This window comes from Apaloderma vittatum, unplaced genomic scaffold, assembly GCF_000703405.1.
Source record: "Apaloderma vittatum isolate BGI_N311 unplaced genomic scaffold, ASM70340v1 scaffold15321, whole genome shotgun sequence".
Lineage (NCBI taxonomy): Eukaryota > Metazoa > Chordata > Aves > Trogoniformes > Trogonidae > Apaloderma > Apaloderma vittatum.
Window position 1 is genome coordinate 106,480 of NW_009698663.1, and position 19,328 is coordinate 125,807.

General features: G+C 49.7%; 1 protein-coding gene across 1 annotated transcript in view; it reads left to right on the plus strand.

Moving 5' to 3' along the window:
* Positions 1 to 19,328, plus strand: part of LOC104280454 (glutamate receptor ionotropic, kainate 4) — a 108,289-nt gene that overhangs the window by 69,947 nt on the left and 19,014 nt on the right. The window contains exons 7-11 of the mRNA XM_009878113.1: positions 612 to 773; positions 5,433 to 5,579; positions 6,711 to 6,815; positions 13,920 to 14,027; positions 14,957 to 15,160. Of these exons, the coding sequence (XP_009876415.1) occupies positions 612 to 773; positions 5,433 to 5,579; positions 6,711 to 6,815; positions 13,920 to 14,027; positions 14,957 to 15,160 (726 nt within the window). The remainder of the gene's footprint in view (positions 1 to 611; positions 774 to 5,432; positions 5,580 to 6,710; positions 6,816 to 13,919; positions 14,028 to 14,956; positions 15,161 to 19,328) is intronic.

Below are 19,328 nucleotides of genomic sequence, written 5' to 3' on the forward strand. Positions count from 1 at the left end.
GCTGGAATCGTCTCCTGACTCCATGTTTCGGAGATTTACAGACATTGTTCCTACGTGCACACATACGCAAGGAAGATAAAAAATGACTTGACTTGCTGAAATCTCATAGTCCACGGAGCCAAAAGACATTCATATTAGTGACGGAAGAGAATGGGTATCCAGCAGTTTCTGAAACTATTACTCCCACCTTCTCGCTCCATTTTAGCAATTAGCAAGAGAGAAATCAGTGAGGAAGACACCATTATTTCCTGCTAATAGGACAAGGAGGGCTGGACTTTTCTCTGGGAAAGTGGCTTTCTCGTGTAACTGCCCACGGAGCCAAAAGACATTCGTATTAGTGACGGAAGAGAATGGGTATCCAGCAGTTTCTGAAACTATTACTCCCACCTTCTCGCTCCATTTTAGCAATTAGCAAGAGAGAAATCAGTGAGGAAGACACCATTATTTCCTGCTAATAGGACAAGGAGGGCTGGACTTTTCTCTGGGAAAGTGGCTTTCTCGTGTAACTGCTTCCATTGTCATGAGCAGCACAACAGGCTATTAAGTGATTTTTCAAGCTTTTGGTGCCTGTTTTCTTCCCTAATCCCATTTTCTGTTTTGGGCTGCTTTAGGAGTTTTCCCTCCAGCGCCTGGACAGCTTGCTGGATGACCGAGTCAACATCCTGGGATTTTCCATTTTCAACCAGTCTCATGCTTTCTTCCAAGAGTTTGTCCAGAGCCTCAACCAGTCCTGGCAGGAGAACTGCGATCATGCTCCTTTTACTGGGCCAGCAGTAAGTAAAATGCGTTCCCATCGCCCACAGCCTCCATGACCTGGAAGCTGCTCCAGACCGTCAGAAAAACCTTGTGGAAAGAGCTGCAGGCTGGTTCTGAGCAGACACTGGCAATGCGTATAAAGACCACGCAGGTAGAAACTCTGGTCTCACATGTAGGGATATGTGGTGTTGAATTTGCTGCTTGAATGGGTGTACAGCTTTAAATTCAAGCCTATATCTTAATTTGAATTGTATTTATATTTGAATGCAGGGGATGATGCAATGCTGATTCAGTGTTTCCCTAGTGAAATTTGTCCCCGTGTATTGCACTTTTAGGAAAATGACTTGTGGAAGAGGGAGCCTGGATGCAAATAGCATAGCAAGGGCTGGGCTTAGGCAGATGCCAAGGGGCTGTGTTATGTTGCGTGCTCTAACATCTCCCTGACAAGTGTGCAGATCAGCACTGGAATCTTCCCTAGGGGCTCTTCATATCTGGGAAGGTTTGCAAAGCAGATATGCAAAATTGGGGATGCAGGGGGTCACGGCTGGAGCTGGGGGAGGAGAGAGAGAGAAAATGCCATCAGTGGAACCTTTGCATTGTGTTTAATGAACTCGGCGTCCCCTTGACAAGCTGAGGCAGCTGTGTACTGCTGAAAACCTCCTTATTATTACTACAAAGGGGTTGTAAGCAAGCGGAATAAGGAGCTTTCTGCCCTTTGTGTCCACATCCTATTGGCTTGACATGATGGTTAGTACGTGCCGGGGACCATCCTGCTCTCCCTCCTCCCAGCCCTCCTGTGCAGGGGCGGCCGCAGTGAGCTTGCTGCCTGCCCTGCTCAGTCTCTGTAGGATCGCTACCAGGAAGTTTCCTGTTTGGATGACAATTGCAGGGACTGTTTAGAGGCATTAAAATAAATTTACTTCTAATAGTACAAGCAGAACACAGTAGGGACAGAAGGAGTACAGCAGGTGTGATGGCCACGCTGGGTGGTGAAGATAGAGAGCAGAGGCCAAGTGAAATATTCTCAGCCAGGGCATGTGTTTTCTCTCTTGTGTCTGCAAGGGACATGCAGTACCATTTTGCTGTGCATTGTCTCTGCCATCAGAAATTGGGCAGGTCTCATCACCCAGAGAGCAACTCTCTGCGTAAGAGCTTTTAGTCCTGGGAAGCAGATTATCTCGTGGGATAGCTCCTACTAAAAAGAGAGAAGGAAGCTCAACAGCTGGAAGTGACAGGAGGGAGGTTTCCTGTGAGCTGCAAAATCCCAGGGCTTTCTTGCTAGAGCTGAGAAACTGTCTGAAGGAGGAGGGAGCTGCTTGCTCTAATGCCATTCTCATTAATCACATTGCAAAGAAAGGAAATCAGAGAAATCATTCAAATTACAGATGGCTAGATTAGGTAATTAGAATTTAGACTAAAACAGATGTTTGTAATTAAGTGTTTATGTCATTGAATAAAATCCAGATTGTAAAGTCTATTTCACAAGATTTTAATGGGTTTAATTCTCCATGTTATGTTTGGGGGCAACGATACACATGATAACTTTTTAGAAAGAAAAGGAAAAAAAAAAGACCCCACATGGCAAAACCGAGACTGGCCAAACCTTTTCGTGTTTCCCTGGAGATGAGCTTACCTTTAAAAACATTCCTGTACGTGGGAGATTTCCATAAATAAAAAATGAAGTGGGATCTTCTGCTTGCCTGGCTGTTAGCTTCTCGAGGGGCAGGTGTGGTGCTGGGAGGAAGGTGTGCTGCAGCAGCGAGCTGTACCCGGGCTGAACAGGGGCAGCATCCCCGCTCCCGGGGCGCAGGGAATGTGGCAGGGTCAGCTGCCTTCAGGACACTGGTGGAAATGGTCCTGCCAACTGATGTGCACAAGGACTAGAGATCTGTTTCTTGACCCTTTCTGGTCGGTGAGTTGTTCCGAGGGCTTTGTGTCATGGTTTTACCCTACAGCACCTCCTTAGTTCTTGGGTACAGCCTCTCCTCGTGCAGCTGCCAGCGTGCCAAGGGAAATGGAGCAGTGAGCCCGTCTGCCCAGCCCACCATCTGCTGCTTTTTCTGGAGCCTGGTTCTGATGAGGCATCCGTCAAGCAGCAATTTTTATCAGCCACTTCCATTGCCAAGAATTAGGCTTTAGGGGTGGAGGAAAGTCCCCCGAGACCCATGAACCTGTGAGTGGAGGACCCACCGCTGAGCTTACCAGCTCCTGTCACGGAGCTCTTACATTGCAGAGACAATACAAAAACAACAGGGATCTGCACAAATCTGATGATGCACGCAAGGAGGAGAATCAATTTGTTAACAGGAAAATTGGCTTTTTGTGACAGAGAGACAAAGCTATGGTTTAAAATGAGAACATAAAATAGTGAGAAATTTTATAGGCGACAAGAGCAAAGTTGAGATGATGTACAGAGAGCAGAGACAGATCCTCTGTGCTGAATCTGCCCAGAGCAAGTTAGCAAGGTGCTGCCTCCAGCTCTCTCTCTGCTCCTCTGCTGAAGGTTGTGGCCCCAAGGCACGAGAGACCGTGTGGCTGCTTTGTGTCTGTTCCAGTGCAAAGTCAAGCAGCTTCGCTGACTGCACCACTCGCGGAGGCGAGCTGCGAGAGGTAGAGTGGATGTGCTAAAGTGACCCGGTCCTCATCTGAATGTTCTGGGCTGCAGGAGGTGGCTGGAAGCGGTGAGCTTGGGTTGACTTCGTTAACCCCATTAACCTTGCAGGAGGACACTTGCCTAGCTCCGAAAGCCCGAGAGACTAAAGAACCCAGAAGAGCGGCCGTGCTCCGATGCCATGTAACTGAACGGTTTCCTCCACACAGCCTGCATCTCAAATTGCCTCGCTGTGTTGAATATGATTTATTTTATGTGAGTTTTACTGAGTGAATGCTGGCAGAGGGAGATGGCCGTTAGGTAGGTGGAGCAAGGCAGCAGAGCAAATGCTGCTTTGGATTGAGATGAGAGACAAAGGGGACAGTGGGGTTGCAGGTGGAGCAAGACAGTCCCACGACAGCGACTCTGAGAAGATATGGAGGTGCTTTAGAGGATTTTGGTACCATAACAGGGAATAGAATGAAGGCCGTGAACCTCTCTAGGGTTGAATCCTGGTGGCTGTTGCAGAGATATCAAGGGGGAATCAAGGCAGGTGTTTAAAAGGAGGTGCACGGGTCTGTTTACTGGCATATTGCTGTGTTGCCAGGCTCCCGTGCATCCAGGCTCCATGCTTCAGGGCCCACAAAATTGAGAGGCTGGCACAGGAGCTTGGGTTTGCGCCCAGTGGGGTAGGGAACGGCATAAATGATAAGCAGCATGGAAATGTGGTACTTTCTTTAAAAAAGGAAAGATGTATGTTGAGGGCATGGGAGGGATTCCCAATCCCTACCAAGAGGACTTGATCCTGTGTATTGCAATCCCCTCCCCAATCCCTAAATTGCTTAAAATCATAACCGACCTGCCAGAAATCCTAACAAATTGTTTGAGGCTAAGGAATAAAATATTCCAATCAATAATGTCAAATGCTTCACTAAGATCTACAAGTCTCTTGCTCACCAGCTAATAAGAGATCATTAACTGCTCAGGGAAAATGGAAATGAAAACCCACCAGGAGACAATTAAAACTGCTGGGCCAATATTCTGATGTGGTGGGAGATGGTGAAACTTTAGGGTCTCAGGGGTTGCGTTTGCTCTCATAACAGTTTCATCTGGCCAACTGGTAGTAGTACAATTCCCGATTCAGGAAATCAATTGCTAATTGTGCATAGCGTCTTGTAACCTGAATAGGATTCAGTCCACAGTTAAATATATGCTAAAGAGCTTCATGGAACAAGGCCTGAGGATAGGATAGGCTGGAGAGATCCTATTAGGAAAAGAACTTGAATTGAAGGTAAAAAATAAAGATAGAGAGAAGAATATATCAACTCCCTTAAGAAGCTCTGGAAAATGCTTCCTGGGAGGGGGAATGTTTAGGTCAGATGTGAATACTAAGCAAAAACTCTTGGCAGATTTACCCTGAACAGAAGGGAAGAAGTGCAGGGGAGAGGCTTGTTGCCATTGCAAAGGGACCTGTGGTATCTCATAGCCGAGGCAGGAGAGGATGCAGGATACCAGACCTCTGTTTCCAATTCCTTGTGTGTCCTCAGGCTGCTCAGAGCCTGAACCCGTTGCTGGGAGCAGGGATGGCAAGAGGATGCTCTCAGAAATAGCCATGAGGAAAATGTAGCCTTGACAGCAATGAACTGCAATGATTTAATTCCAACAGAGTCAGGAAGTGACAATAATTAAAAGTGAAATCTTAGTCACAACAGTGGACATGAGAGAGCAAATGGCCGATTATTAACTAGATCGAAAACATTGAAATGGTTGTGCATGGGTGAAAAACATGGTTTGTGAGGCTTGATGGGCAAAGGAATCTGATTAAAGGCAGAGAAAGCAGAGCTGAGGAGAGGGGACGAGCTCTGCCACTCGGGGTGTTCCTTCAGCAATGCTATTGCAGAGCATGTAGCAGCCAGCAGGGAACTGGAGGTTGTAGCACGGGGCTAGATGATCTTGGCAAGAATTTTTCTCCTTTCTGACCCCCACTGAGGGTGTGGATAGAGCACTCTCCTGCTTGCTGCAAGGTGCGGCAGAACGCTCGATTTTTGTCTTCCCATGTCAGCGTTTTTCTTCCTCTTGCCCACAGCTCTCTTCCGCCCTGCTCTTCGATGCCGTGTATGCTGTGGTGACGGCCGTGCAGGAGCTGAAACAGGAGATCGGGGTGAAGCCCCTGTCCTGTGGCTCTGCCCAGATCTGGCAGCACGGCACCAGCCTGATGAACTACCTGAGAATGGTGAGAAGGGACTGAAGTTTGCTCCTGTGTTAGGAGGTAGAGCTCGTTGCTGCCAGAAGCAAAAGACGTGTAGGTACATGCTGGTGCTGGCACAGTTCTCGAGCACAGAGGATCGGTCTGTTTGAAGGTAGCCCTGGGAATGAAGAGAGAGGAGATCTGAGGGCTGGTTTGTCACTGGCCTTGGAATGACATGAAACTCTGTTTTTCAGACTTTGCTGCAAAACCCCTGGATTTCAATGATTTTTTTTTTAAAGTATGAATGTTTCTGAGTGATTTGAGCTCTGTTTTGAGTGAACTTGAGTGGATATAAGGTCATGCAGAACAATTGCTTAGAGCTCAGTGGCAAGATGTGAGTTTCCCTATGAAGGGGCTTGGGCTCCTTTGAACCCACGAGTGTGGTTGCTGGAACTGATCAAGCCTAGTTCTGGCATGAGAACAGACCTGCCTGGTGAAAGAGTTGGAGTTTGTCAGTGTGATTCCTCAGGGCTGAGCTTGACCGTGCAAAAGGAGCCTGTTTCCTGAGCATGTTTGAGGTGCAGCTGAAATGTCATGAGACCTTTTTTCCCTCCCACAAAGGAAGACTCAGCTGAACTTGAACCTTGTCCTGCTTTGGTCCATGCAGGTGCTTTAAATTGCACCCTTTAGTCAGAGACAACAAAATCCTTCAGCTTCCCTTGGCTCTGCTACCGGTAGCTTGCCCTTGTTACTGAAGAGGTCCTTCAGCAGCAAGTGAGCAGTGGTTAGTCTGCACAGTGAGGCTCTGTTGCAACATGCTCTTGTGTTATACACCAGCCCGGTGCTGTGAAATGGTTTGTGGAGGAATCCCCAGCTCACGATGCGGCGTGACACAGCAAAGAGCTGGTCCCTGCTGCCACAGAGCAGCGTGGTCTCAGCCTTGGGGTGGAGAGAGGCTGTAGAGGGGCTTGTTCCAAACCAGCTGCAGTCAAGAAATCAGGGGAGTACTGCTGATTCTCCTGATCCCCTCTCTGCTACTCAAGCCAGACTCCAAAAGCAGTTAGGATTGGGGCCAGGGATTGCACTGCTGTGCCTGCTGGGGAGTGGGTGGCCTCTGCTGCGTGGGGTGGGATGGGCAGCCTCGATGGGCGCTGTAACTCATTCTCTCTTGGACAGGTAGAATTGGAAGGTCTCACCGGCCACATCGAATTCAACAGCAAAGGCCAGCGATCCAACTATGCCCTGAAAATCCTGCAGCACACACGCAGCGGCTTCCGGCAGGTAAGAGCGGCCGCGCTGCTCACGCTTGAGACTCTTCTGCTCCATGTGCGTGGAGCCCCATATACTCAACATTATTTGGATGGGGAAACATGGAAGAATGTCCCATGAGGTGGGCAAAAAAAGGGCACTAGGAACCTTTCCAAACAACTGCTTCTGGGAGGGATAGCAGAGGGGGCAATCCTGTGCCAGGAGCAACTCACTGCCGCTCCCCAGCATGCAGAAGTGCAAGATAATCTGTCTCTCAGGTTATGGGACGTGTTCCTCTGTAACAGGTTTGCTAAGCTCAGACTCTCGTTTGCTTTTTGTTGCAGTGCTTGTAGACTCCTCACAGCGTTGGTGCTCTTTCTGCTCGTTTACCCTCTCTCTGTCTGTTTTCTGGCTTCAGCTAAGGTTAAGGATAGCCATGTGGGGCTACAGATAACAAGTGGTGGAGACTGTGTGACACAAGCCCAAGGAATTAGGGTTTTACTGGTAAATCCAAACCTTATTCTGGAGGAAAAAAATGGAGGGCCCAGTAAAAGCATTTGCATCTGCCTTATATCTCTGCTGACAGCTCCACACCTGCCCTTTTCTCAGAGACTGCCACTTCTCCTAGACGCTGGCAGAGAACAAAAGCTATTGTATTTTACTCGGCACCGACAGAGCATTTTGGCATTAGGAAATCTCTCCTGGTCTGGCAGCAGTAAATTTTAGCCTTGGCAAGGATGTTGCCTGCCAGTTCTTACCTGTCAAGTGACAGCTCGGCTTTGATGCTGCCTTCAGCTGAGTGAGCGGGGGATCAGGATGGCATTTTCCCCACAGTGAGATCTCTCATAGCACCAATGCCCTTTTAATCATTTCCCAAACCCATCATACTCTGAGCAAAAGTGACAGATTCAAGCCCATCTGCATTAATAAGTGCATGCATTCAGCTGGAGCAAATGCTGTAAAGCTCCCTGTGACAGCTATGGTTTTGATGTGTTTAAATGTGGCAGGGGGCTCACATTAAACACACAGGTCCTCTTGGAGCAGTGCTTCTCCCAGAGCTCCCCAGAGAGCTCTGACTGCAGCCTAATCTGCCCTGAGACAGAAGTATCAGCTCCTCTCCACAAACCCCATCTGACAGGAGAAAACCCTTTTTGACCTGTTGCAGCAGCTTGGTAAATAAGCAGCTTTGTGTTCCAGAGGTACCCAGGAAAGCAGCAGCCTTCCCACCGTCTGTGCTCCCCTCTCCTGGGGGTCTCGCAGTGCCGGGAGGGGTGTGGGGGCCCCTCAAAGGCTGCATAAGTTTGTCATGATGTGCCTGGCTGGGATGGGCATCCCTGGACAGAGCTGGGAAACCTAGGCAGGGTTCTGCCCGATCCTACCACCCCTTGGTCACTGCAAAAGGGAGCCAAAGGCTGTGGGTGGTCATTTTCTTCTCTCCAGCCTGGCTCTTGTAATAAAAATTACTAAATAAATCATTAGAAATAATTTAATTAAACCCACGGTGAGGGGGTGGGGTAAGGAACAGACGTTTATGTCCTGGAGACAATCCTGTTCCCAAGGGTTACATTAAGTGATTTGCTTAGGGCCTTGTGTGAAACACTTCTATTCCCTCCTTAGTTTTAATCAAGCTCACACTCTCTGCACATTTCTCTCTTTCTCTCTTTCCATCTCTCTCTTTCTCTTTCCTCCTCTCTCCTTCTACCTACCAAAGCCACGGGGACTTCCAGCTCATCAGCTTTGATAGAGAATTCACTGAATTTGGAAGCTGATCCAGCCAGCAAACAAATTAGAGTCACTTAGATTTTCTAACTTGCTGTTGCTTTTGGGCAAGGAGAGACAGGGCTTTTTGACATCCAATTTTTAATATGTTTATGTAACGCACCAAACGTGTCTTTTCCTGATTTAGCTTAACTAGTGGAAATTTTTCCCCAACCATATGAGAGCTGCTCGCTGTTCAAAGGATGCGCGATAAAGCACAGACTCATTAATGTGTTGGTGATCCATAGATCTGACAAGGACTGAGTTGGTAAATGTCATCTTTTTATTTTTTCCCTTTCCTTGCCCCTTTAAAGAAACGGTGCAGCACACCCCTCCCATTTCAGCACAGTGATTTGCAGTAAACCAAGCGCTGAGGTTTGGCAGCTTAACAGGAGAAGGCGCTGAAAAGGGGCTGTGCACATCACAGGGAAGGCGAGAGGGCAGGGGAAGCTTCTGTCTGGGCTGGAGCCCTGCAGTGGGCACGTTGTCCCCAGCCCGTGCCACCTTGCTCTGACCCTTGCTAGGTGCAGCTGATGAGTGGCTGTTTAGCTGAAGGCTCTGCTGGTGTCCGGAGAGAGAGCAGTGGAAGTGACTGGGGTGTCTAATTGCTGTATTGATGAGATACAGATGAATTACCAGCCGATAGCTCTGAGACCCTCTGCATTCCCTGCCACATCAAACCTTTTTAACTTAGAAGCAGATAATCAATCTCAATGGGACTTGTTTCTCTGTAGCTGTTGCCCCCACCAAGGGTTCAGGGGCAGATCCTGCCAAGAGCTAAATGTCTTTTGCCCCCCAGGATGCAGCAAACTCGGCGTGTGCCACTGTCAGGTCCTGCCTGGAGTATGCCTGGCGTCAGAAAGGGATCATGGGGGTTGCTGTGAGGCCTCAGGGGTGGGTTGTGTGCCTCTCTCGTGGCTGTACAGATTTTAATAGTTGGCACACTCTGTGTCCCATGCTAACTTCTGTGGAGGAAGCTTTTCCCCACTTGTTTTGCTGGCATCAGCCTTGCAGCAGTGTCCTTCAGGAATACATGGCAGACTTGTGCAGTGTCCTCTGAAGGCTTTCTTCATTTGTTTTATTCCCTTTTCCCCCTCCAAGCACCCCCAGATTCCCTCCCCTTTGGGCCAGCGAAGGCACCATGTATTAAGGACCTACTTATTTGTACCTCCTGCTGGCACAGTGTCTTTCCAGCTCGTACTGACAAGGCTTTCCAAACGCCAACTTGATGAGCCATGATAGCATTTTGCTCTTCTTCCTTTTCCAGCGAACACGGAGGAAGGGGAGGTGATAAATGCAAGCTGTAGGACAGTGCTTGCTAATCAGAGGCCAGAAGGTATCTGGGTTTATTGCAGTGGGGGTCCCCTGCCTGTTTTAAGACATGTGTATTCAGGGCTGGCTTTATCATAATTTTTAGCTGGGGAGTGATGCCTGTGAAGCTTATGGAGAGGTCTTGCCATGTCATCTCTCCCTGCCGTGAGCTGCCATTAAGGCCGGCGGGGCACAAAGCAGAAGACTTCATTAAAATCATTAGCTTGAGTGGTATTTTGTCATCTTGTGGCACAAGAAACTTGAAAGCCCAGGCGTCATTATCACGGCTGCATCTGAACGGAGGAGCTGGAGGATAGAAGAAGCGAGCCAGGATTGTCCCGCTTGCATCACTCTAGCCCCTGGTGATTTTCTATGGAGATGAGAAATCTTTAAATGTCACCGACCCAAATAACACCTTTTGCAGAGCAGCTAATTTGAGGGGTCTTGCCTGCCTGTGGGGATGGAGCAGTGTCGTGAGCAATGGCAGTTCCTGGTTTATTCGAGGCTCTCTGGGCTGCTTTGCACTGAAACGGCGTGTTTGCTCCCTGCCTGTAATGAGGACGTCTAACAAGACAGACGTCCTGCCTCGAGACACTTGCCAGCACTGCAGGCAGGAGGGGCAGAGCAGGGTGACTCTATTTATGGAGGAGGCAGAAGGATGAGCACGAGGAGGCTCCGGGAGGTGCAGAGATGATGCTGCCGGCGTCTGCAGTAGGACCACACAGCCTGAGGACATGGAGGGCACTTTCTCCATCCCGGCCACAGGCTATCTGCTGTCACCAGATCATAGAGTCCCTCTCCCAAAGGCATCGAGCTCCAGCTTGCAACCAGGTGGTTCTGTTGCCCTCACTGCTCTTCTGGGAAAGATACGCTATCACGTAAGCTCCTCTGATCATTAGAAACCCTCTTCTCATTTTCAGTCTGTTTATTTCTGGCGGGTGTATATCTGTTTATTTTTGTGCCAACGCTATCGTTTTAGCTTCAAAAGCTGTTCTACCTCTTTGCAATGGACCTCCTCCACCTGGTGTATTTATACAGACCAATCATATCCACTACTAAAAAATCCCAAGTCCTAAACACTCTTAAGTCCTAGTCCAGAGCCTTAACAACAGGATTGCCTTATCCATGTCCATGTAGGGCATTTAATTGTTTCCTAACACGTTTCGCAGATGAATGTGTTTTCTCTTTTTCAGAGGCTCTGTATATGTAGATAGAGATGATTAAAATCACCTTGACATCCATCTTGCAACAGGGGGAGAGATCTGACCGTCCCAGACATCCTCTGACACATTACACTTCAGAGCGAGCGAGCAGCGTGAGGAGTCAATTAGTGGCTTTGTCGTACTGCAAGGGGGGCCAGTGGTGAGCTGGAACAAACCAGGATGGGGTGGAAGTGCCCCGGCGCATGGGAGGGTTTGGCTCTGGTGCGGTGTTAAAAGCAAGGTCAAACCCACTGCGCTGTCAGAGGAGGAGGCAGTCAATTAGTCTCAGTGTGCCGGCAGGGAGGGACAAATTTGAGAACAGTGAGGGCTGTTAAAATTAAAGTTAATCTGTCACTAATCTCTGGTTGTGAAATCTGGGAGAAAAAAAAAAATTAGGCAGTGTTTATGACTGATCACTTGCTGGGAGAGGCGATTGCTGCAGAGGGGGTCTGTTGTTTAGCAGTCACAGCAAGAAGCAAGCACCTTTGTGCACAGTTGGGGGATACAGCTGGGATAAATCCACGCCGCTGCACCAATACAGACCCTGTGCAGGTCAGCTAAACCTGTGCTTCAAGGACCCCCTGTCTGTGAAGTACGTGGTAAATCTCCCAGTTTGGGATTGTTGTTCCCAGAGATGAGTCCTGCACTACAGCATCACTGTGATGCTACAAGCTTGATGATGGTTAAGCCACAACAGCAGCCAAGAGAACAGGATGCCCAAGATGTGCTCGCAGCCTGCTCTGCGGCTCCATCAGTGTGCCTCCATCTGCCCCCCGTCAGGTGAGGCTGATGACCCCCAGTGCCTCTCCTCTTGATGGGGAAACGCTGAGAGTTAATGCTGCCAGCACATTCAGAGGTCCTTGCCGTGACAGGTGCTTTTAGCAGAGCATCATTAATGCTGGTGAAGGGGCTGGGCTGAGAGCTCGGAGGAATCATCTCTGTTGCGTTGTCTGTAGAGTAAACAAGTGCCCCCTGGGACTCGGCTGGCTGTGCCTGTGTTCCTGCATCCCAGTGCCTTGATTGCAGACCTGCACGTGACTGTCCTTTGCTTTCCCTGCCTGCTCTCCTTCTGCAGGGCCGTCGGGCGTAAGCTGTCCTGCTTGCGCTTCCCACTGCTCCTTGTGCCTCGAGATGAGGAGACTGGATTTGGGACTCCTCACAGACGGCTTGTCAGTCGCTCGGGCCGGATTTGCACCGACAGCCAGGAGAAGAAAGGACTTGGCCCTTTCCTCTTTGTCCAGAGCGATTCAGTCTGCCAGCAGCGTGGCTGCAGTTTTAGGTGGCGTTTGGCTCAGATGCGTGAGCTGGGAAGTGGCTCTGAGGTTCTCAAGCCATCAGTCATTGCCAGAGGCAAAGCACTGCCAAGAAAAGCAACTTGAGTGCATGGAGTCAATGCTGGGGTGGTGTAAATCAGCCTGCCTCCTGTTCATTTCCACAGCGGTGCACCCGCCTGGCCCATAGCTCTGCGTTGCCTTCCGCTCACCTCTTTGAACATAATAAGATTACCATTTGATGGAAGAGAAATCGATTTGTTCCTACAACCCTGACAACTGTGGCACAGCGGAAGGATAACCTGCCTTAAACCAGCAGCATCTGAGGCAGCTCGTGTCAGCACGAGCACATTTGCTTTGGCACCACGGCTGCGGAGGAGCCGCGAAGACACCGCTGCACGTTGCGGTCACCACTTAGCTCTTAGGGCTGTGGCAGCTCACTTCAGTGGTTTCAAAGGACATAGGCTGTGGCCAGCACCCCAGCATGCAGAGGGCTGGAGCCTGCTCGGGGCAGAGAGACTTTGCAGGACAAAAAAAGAGAGAGAAGGGGTCTCAGAGGCAGTGGCCACAGTCTATCCAAGAGAAAAACCAGGGGCTGTTTTAGGGAGCCTAAGAAAGAGAGCCTAATCTGTATGCTCTGAACGAGCTGCTGGAGGTGCTGATCTCCCTGCCCAGAGTTCTGAGGGAGGGAGATAAGGCTCTTGAAGTTAAAATTAGGTTCCTGTTGAATATTCCTCCCCCTGGCTGAAGGCAGCGGCTGGTTGCCTTGCGTCACAGCTGAGTCACATCGTCCTCCCAAGTGTTGGGGGACTGGTCCCCATCACCGGTGGTGGGAATTAGTTTTGCTGCAGTGGCACTGATGCTTGGGTGGGGGAATTCAGCTGTCTGTGGAGCTGTTGGGTGTGATGACCCTGAATCAAAGTGTTTTGAGGTACTTAATCACAGTATAATAGTTGGCATCCATTATAGCAGGGAGGGATGAGTCACAGTGCAGCACTGCTGAGAACGTGGCTTCATTTCACCACCTGCCAAGGTGGAGCTGCTGGTCAGGGCTGGAAAACACCTGCCCCACGTCGGCACTGCTGCTCTGGGATTTTCCTGGGAGGAACTCACCGTGCCTCTCCCAGCCTGTACCTAACAGCAGTGATGCTCACGGGAGGGCAGGAGGAGGTTTTGCTTGCAGGCAGGTGAGACCTTTGTTCAAAGTTACAGAGATGAGAGTCGGAGGCCGGAACGCCATCTCCCCATTTCTAGGCTTTCACTGTGGAGCTGTGAGACTTCAGTGCTTCCTGAAGCTGTTCCGAGCTGTGTCCATAGCACAGGGCACCTGCGTGAAGAGCTGAGAGTCGTCAGCCGCGGCTGCGGCACCAGGACAGGATTTTGGCGTTGTTGCGCGGGTGGGTCGTGCCAGGGCTCTGCACCAGTGGGTTAATCTCTCTGCTGGCCCGTGGTGGGGTGCATTGTAAAGGTAATGGAGCATTCATAAACACCTCTTGCAGGGCCAGCTTGATGGTTGTCAGTCACCAGAGCCATATGGCAGGTGCGTACAGTAATTTGCCCTGTAAATTCCCTTATTGTGCTGTTTATCTCTCCAGATCGGCCACTGGCACGTTTCTGAAGGACTCAGCATGGACAACAGGATCTTCTCCTCCAACATATCAGACAGTCTGTTCAACACCACGCTCATTGTCACCACCATCCTGGTAAGTGAGGGGGTCACCTACAGTTCCCATTAGCTCTTTGCCAACTCAATGCTTAGGGGTGTCAATCAGCTAGAATATTATTTCCTCTTCCTGCCCCCCTTGGCCCCCAGCATGCAGCACTGCACACTGATTTCATAAAGAACAGACGATCGAATCTCTAATTACAGCACTGAGGACAATTCATGACAGTGTAATTAAACTCAAGTTGATGTTTCATATGGAAATGATATTTGATGAATTCAGAAGCAGCTGGGGAGAGGGCTGGGATGGGGATAAGTTGCCATTTTACATTCATCTCTGAATGGAGTTCTTGTTTTACATACAGCTGGTAAGTTGGAGGGCACAGTTGTCCCTTGTACCCATAAAACTACTGAAATTTGCCAAGATGGGTACAACTTTCATGAACCAAGACTTCACATCTGCAGGCACCACTGTCCCTTCCATGTGCTGCCTGTCCCGTGATGTTTTACAGTACCTCTGCTCCTTCCTTAAAAACACTTATAATCCTGAAGAACTCTGGGTACTATTTCCCCCTGCCCCACAAAGTTTGTTTAAAATGTGAACAAACTGGAGAAGGGGCTGTCTGCTGGGAGAAGCTGGGATCTGTGTGCCCTGCTGGACTGCAGTTGGAAAAAGCCCACAAAGCATGATCCCTGAGTTCTGCCTCGTGGGATGCATCTGCTGCACATCCCTGACACAGCAGTGAACACTAGTGTAGAAACAGCTCTGCTGGCTTCACACCACCTAGGTGGTGATTAAACCAGCTTTCCATCTCTCTTTCACCCTGGTTGAGAGGGATATATGGGGATGGAAGGTTGGCCTGGGTGCCCCCTATATGAGGCTCTGCCAGGGAGCCCACTGCCCTCTCTGCCCCGCTGGTGGGACGCCTCGGCTAAGATGGGAATGACAGCTGCCCAGTTTCAATGCAGGAAAACCCTTACTTAATGCTGAAGTGGAACCATCAGGAGCTGGAAGGCAACGACCGCTACGAGGGCTTCTGCGTGGACATGCTGAAGGAGCTGGCAGAGATCCTGCGTTTCAACTATAAAATCCACCTCGTTGGCGATGGTGTGTATGGAGTCCCCGAGGCGAACGGCACATGGACAGGGATGGTCGGGGAGCTGATTGCTCGGGTAAGTGAATTAGCTGCTCTTTTTAGCTGTGCTCTAGTGGGACTTGGCAATGAAAAGCCTTGATGCTTTATTAAGTGCTTCAGCACGATAAGGAGGCATGAAGGTTTTAGCCCATTTGTGAGACTTTGGCCAGAGGATCTCTGATTAAAGTGCTCTCCCAATGGCAAAGGTGTTTGCTGCGGTGATGTGACAGTGTGTGAAGCACTTGGAGTCGGGCCCCTGGGAGCTCTCAGGGGTGCTCACTTTGTTAGAAGGGAGGCCTGGACTTCAGGATCCCTTCTTAAGAGCTCAATACAGAGGAGTTAGTTTATTTTTTTCCCCAGTGGAAATATGAATGGAAACTCCAAACAGGAGAGTATGCAGGGATTGGTAGAAGCTCAAGAAAACTTAAAAAACACACTCTTTGGGAGGGAAGCAAGAATGACATTTCTACCCAGAAAAGTTTGAGCAGATTAATTCCAGCTCCTTGAGTACTTTTTTTGGAGAGGAATGTTTTTTGTCTGCTCGAAGCACGTGCATTTAGTTCTTTTTCATGGCTTTGCTTCACCGTGTTGCTGCACAGCAGCTGGGTTAAAAGCTCACTGCTTTTCCTGGGTTTGACAACACGTGTGCGTATGTGTGTGCTCAGCCAGCCTGTACCTCCTGCCCTGCTCTTTATTCTCCTCCGCGGCTAAAGGTAGTCCCTCCCCAAGGATCCTGAAGCTTAAATGCAGTTCGTGAAATGGTCTGAGATCCTTAGTGCAATAGGCTTAGCCAAAGCTAACATTAAGATTGATGTTATTTAAGCCAATGCTTCCTCACTCAACGATTTCTACCCTGCCTCGTTATTACCTGTGAGGACCCAGCAACAGTTTCTCAGCTGGTGGCAAACCCACAGTAAGGTGTATTTATGGTAAACCATGGCACAGTGTGAGAGGAGCCCCTGAACCACCCCATCATTACCCTCACAGCAGTGACGTGTCCTCCTGCAAAGCGGAGGAACGAGGGCCCAGATCTGTCCCCTGGGGCTCCAGGCCGGGCTCTGGGGCTCCTGCTACAGCTTTGCTCACAGCTGCAGCAGGTGAGTGAGCATCTCTAGAAGATGGTGGAACGACACTAGGTCTGAAAGACTTGCTGCAGGTCAGGGACAGGCCATGGTACAGACTGGAGACCCCTCCTGAACTAGCAGTCTGTCTCCTGGATCATCCTTCTCCAGAGATAGCTCTCGATGCCAGCTGAGATCCCACCTCCACCTGTTTCTTCTTGAAGAGCCTTCTGTGTGGTTGTTTGCAAATGCTCTGGGCTATTGGCATAGTTTTTATACATACCTCTCTCTGTATATATACACACGCAATTACAGTTCTGCAATGTTGCTTTTGGGAGGCAAGAAGGAAGGTTCAGAGGGCAGTGTGTGATCTATGCAAACAAAGGAAGGGAATAGCCATCAATTTTTTGGCCTGCTAACCTTGGCAGTGCGTCTCCATTAAATGGGAGCTTCTAGAGGGTTGTTCTTCTTTAGTGATAAGTGTTTTAACTTCATCTTCAGATAGGAACCATTTGTTTCTTCTGCAGCTTGAGCCTTATTTAGGAGGATTTTTACTTCTGCTTCAGCAGGGCAGAACTGGCAAAATCAAAAACAGGAGAAGAGAAAAAGCCTTCTCTGCTTTGTTCTTTAGAGTCTTTATAATGGTTTCAGCAAGTTTTTGATCAGCCCCAGGGACTGGCGCTTTGGATCAGGTCAGCCAGGGCAGAGCTGGCCGTGTGCATGCTGTTGGGTTTATTCAGGGCTACTTGGGACACCACTTTGTGAGGTCATTTCACTGCCCAAGTTCTTCTCCTTCCTTGACAGTCAGCCCTCTCACTTTGGAGGGTTTGTCCTCTGTTTCAGCCCCTTGTTCGTGCCCTATCCCACTTCAGGAGCGCTCGAAGCAGAAAAGCCAGCAGATCCTATGTTGGGCACACACATTCCTCTTCCAGTTGATTTGTCTCTTGAGCGCTTCCCTCAGTATAACCTTTAGGACAGAGAGGGCATCAGTTGGGACAGAAACCTGTCACAGTGGTCAAAACTTCCCAAATCCTACACAAAATAAAAGCTCTGCACCTGTGCTGTGTTATTGTAGGAAAGTGATTCCTCCTTGACCCTGATCAGCTGTAAGAAAATGAGATTTCACTCACATGCACTGATGTCCAGGACCAGGACATCAGAAAATTACCCAGTTCCATGCAATACCTTTCCAGTAGTTTTTTTTTCCTCTATAATCCCTCTGTGGCACTGAATCTCCTCAGAGCAACTACAGGCTATATGGAAAAAGTGTTTCATTTTATTGCTTCTAAATTGACCAGCTATTGATTTATTCTTAAGTGCTGAAAATTCTATTACAGCTAGTTGTGCTCTATGATATGATTGAGAAGGATGCTATATAAACATAAATCTGTTGTTGACCCAGATTCACCAGTACATATCTTATCGACCTGCTCACAAAACTAATTAAGAGCTAAGGAAGAGGGGGACCGGGATGGCTTTGGTGGGATTAGTGGCAGGAAGATCTGTGGAGGCTCTTGTGCCCAGGTCAGCAGTCTGACTTGTCATCGGGAAACCCCTACACCTTGTGATCAGCCAGCAGAGACTTGGCTTGGGAGAAATCACTTGGAAGGTCTCGAGCCCATTCTTTAGTGAGAGATGTCACAAACTCAGGAAACACTGAGTAATTTGTCCCTCTGTGCATAAGGGGCAGGGAGGCTGAACACCCCCCTCATTCCTTGACTGAGCAGGGGAGGAAAGCTGCTCTCTACCCCGTTAGCCTTGCTGGCTCTGCCACAGACAGCTCCAGCCTCCAGCAGTCGGGCTGACGCTGTACATGCGTGCTATCCGTAACAAGCAAACAAGGGGGAACAGCAAATCTTCCCATCTCCTATTTTTTGGCGTCAGAGCCTTAGGGGACAATAGGGCTGGAAGAATTATGTCTTGCTCCTTCCCGCTGCAGTACGGTGTCTGGCTGAGTCCCTGATGGTTGTCTGCTCTTCCCTTTCTCTCTGTCTCCAGCACATCCTTGAGCTGAAATGAATTCGCTAGCCTGACACAAGCCAACGAGTGCATTTTCGCGGTAACGTGACAGCCTTCTCCTTGTTCTGCCACGCCTGCGTTTGCTGTCTTGGCAGCGTGGTGCCGTGGTGGCTATGCTCAGTGCCTGTACGTCGGCTCACAGCAAGCCGTTGGCACTCGGCTCCTCACTGGGGAGATGGGCTTGTGTCTGAGACATCCCTCAGCCACAGTTCCTGGATTTACCCATCTCAGGAATGTCCCCAGAGAACAGAGCTGAGCTGACAGGAGATGGTGTGGTTCGTTTTTTGCCAGGAAGCTTTGTTGGCAGGAACCCGACGCTGCAGTTTTGCTAAAAAAGGTCTCCCAGAAACCTCCCTCTGATGCAGCTGGGATCCTGGCTGGCTGGGTACCAGCACGAGGTGATGGTCCCCTCCACAGAGAACCCATCCTGCTCACCCAGGACAGGGCACAGGGTACGGGAAGGACGAAACAGCTGTGTCAGGAACAAGCTTTGTGCAGACTGGCCGTGTGTTTTGTGCAGCCTGTGTCAGCTGCCCAGGCTTCCTTTGGCATTGTTTAAATAACATACCACGTTTGGTGATGGTGACACAGCAGATCTCCAAGTGTTTCTAGGGCAGGCATGTTTGGGTGGGGCTGGTGCTGCTGTGGAAAGGCACCAAGAGAGGAGGGGATGGCTGGGGACAGCAGACTCTGGCTCTGCCCTTCTGCATGGGATCATGTGAGGAGTGAGATGTTGCAGAGTAACACCAGACTTCTGGCGTCTGTTTGAACCTGGTTGGGATGACGAGATGAAGCTGCCCTTCTCATGGAAGGATCTGGCCTCGGGAGCAGCAACACCAAGAACTGAAAAGACTTTAAAGCTTTAGGGGGTGGTTTTCCCAGTTTCCTTATTGGTGACCAGGCGGTGCTTTACAGTTAGAGGTCCTCTCCCTTCAACTCCCCAAAGATGGGAGATGCCAGGAAGGGGAAAGGAGGGAGAAGATATTTCAAAATTGGCAGAGTCCTGCTCTCCGCTCGTGGTGGGTGTTGGTGTTCAGCGAGAAAAGCTGTGTGTGGGTGAAGGGAGGGAGGGGGAGTCTGTTTGCACGATATCACGCTGGCAAGTGTGACATGGGGGGGCTTGTG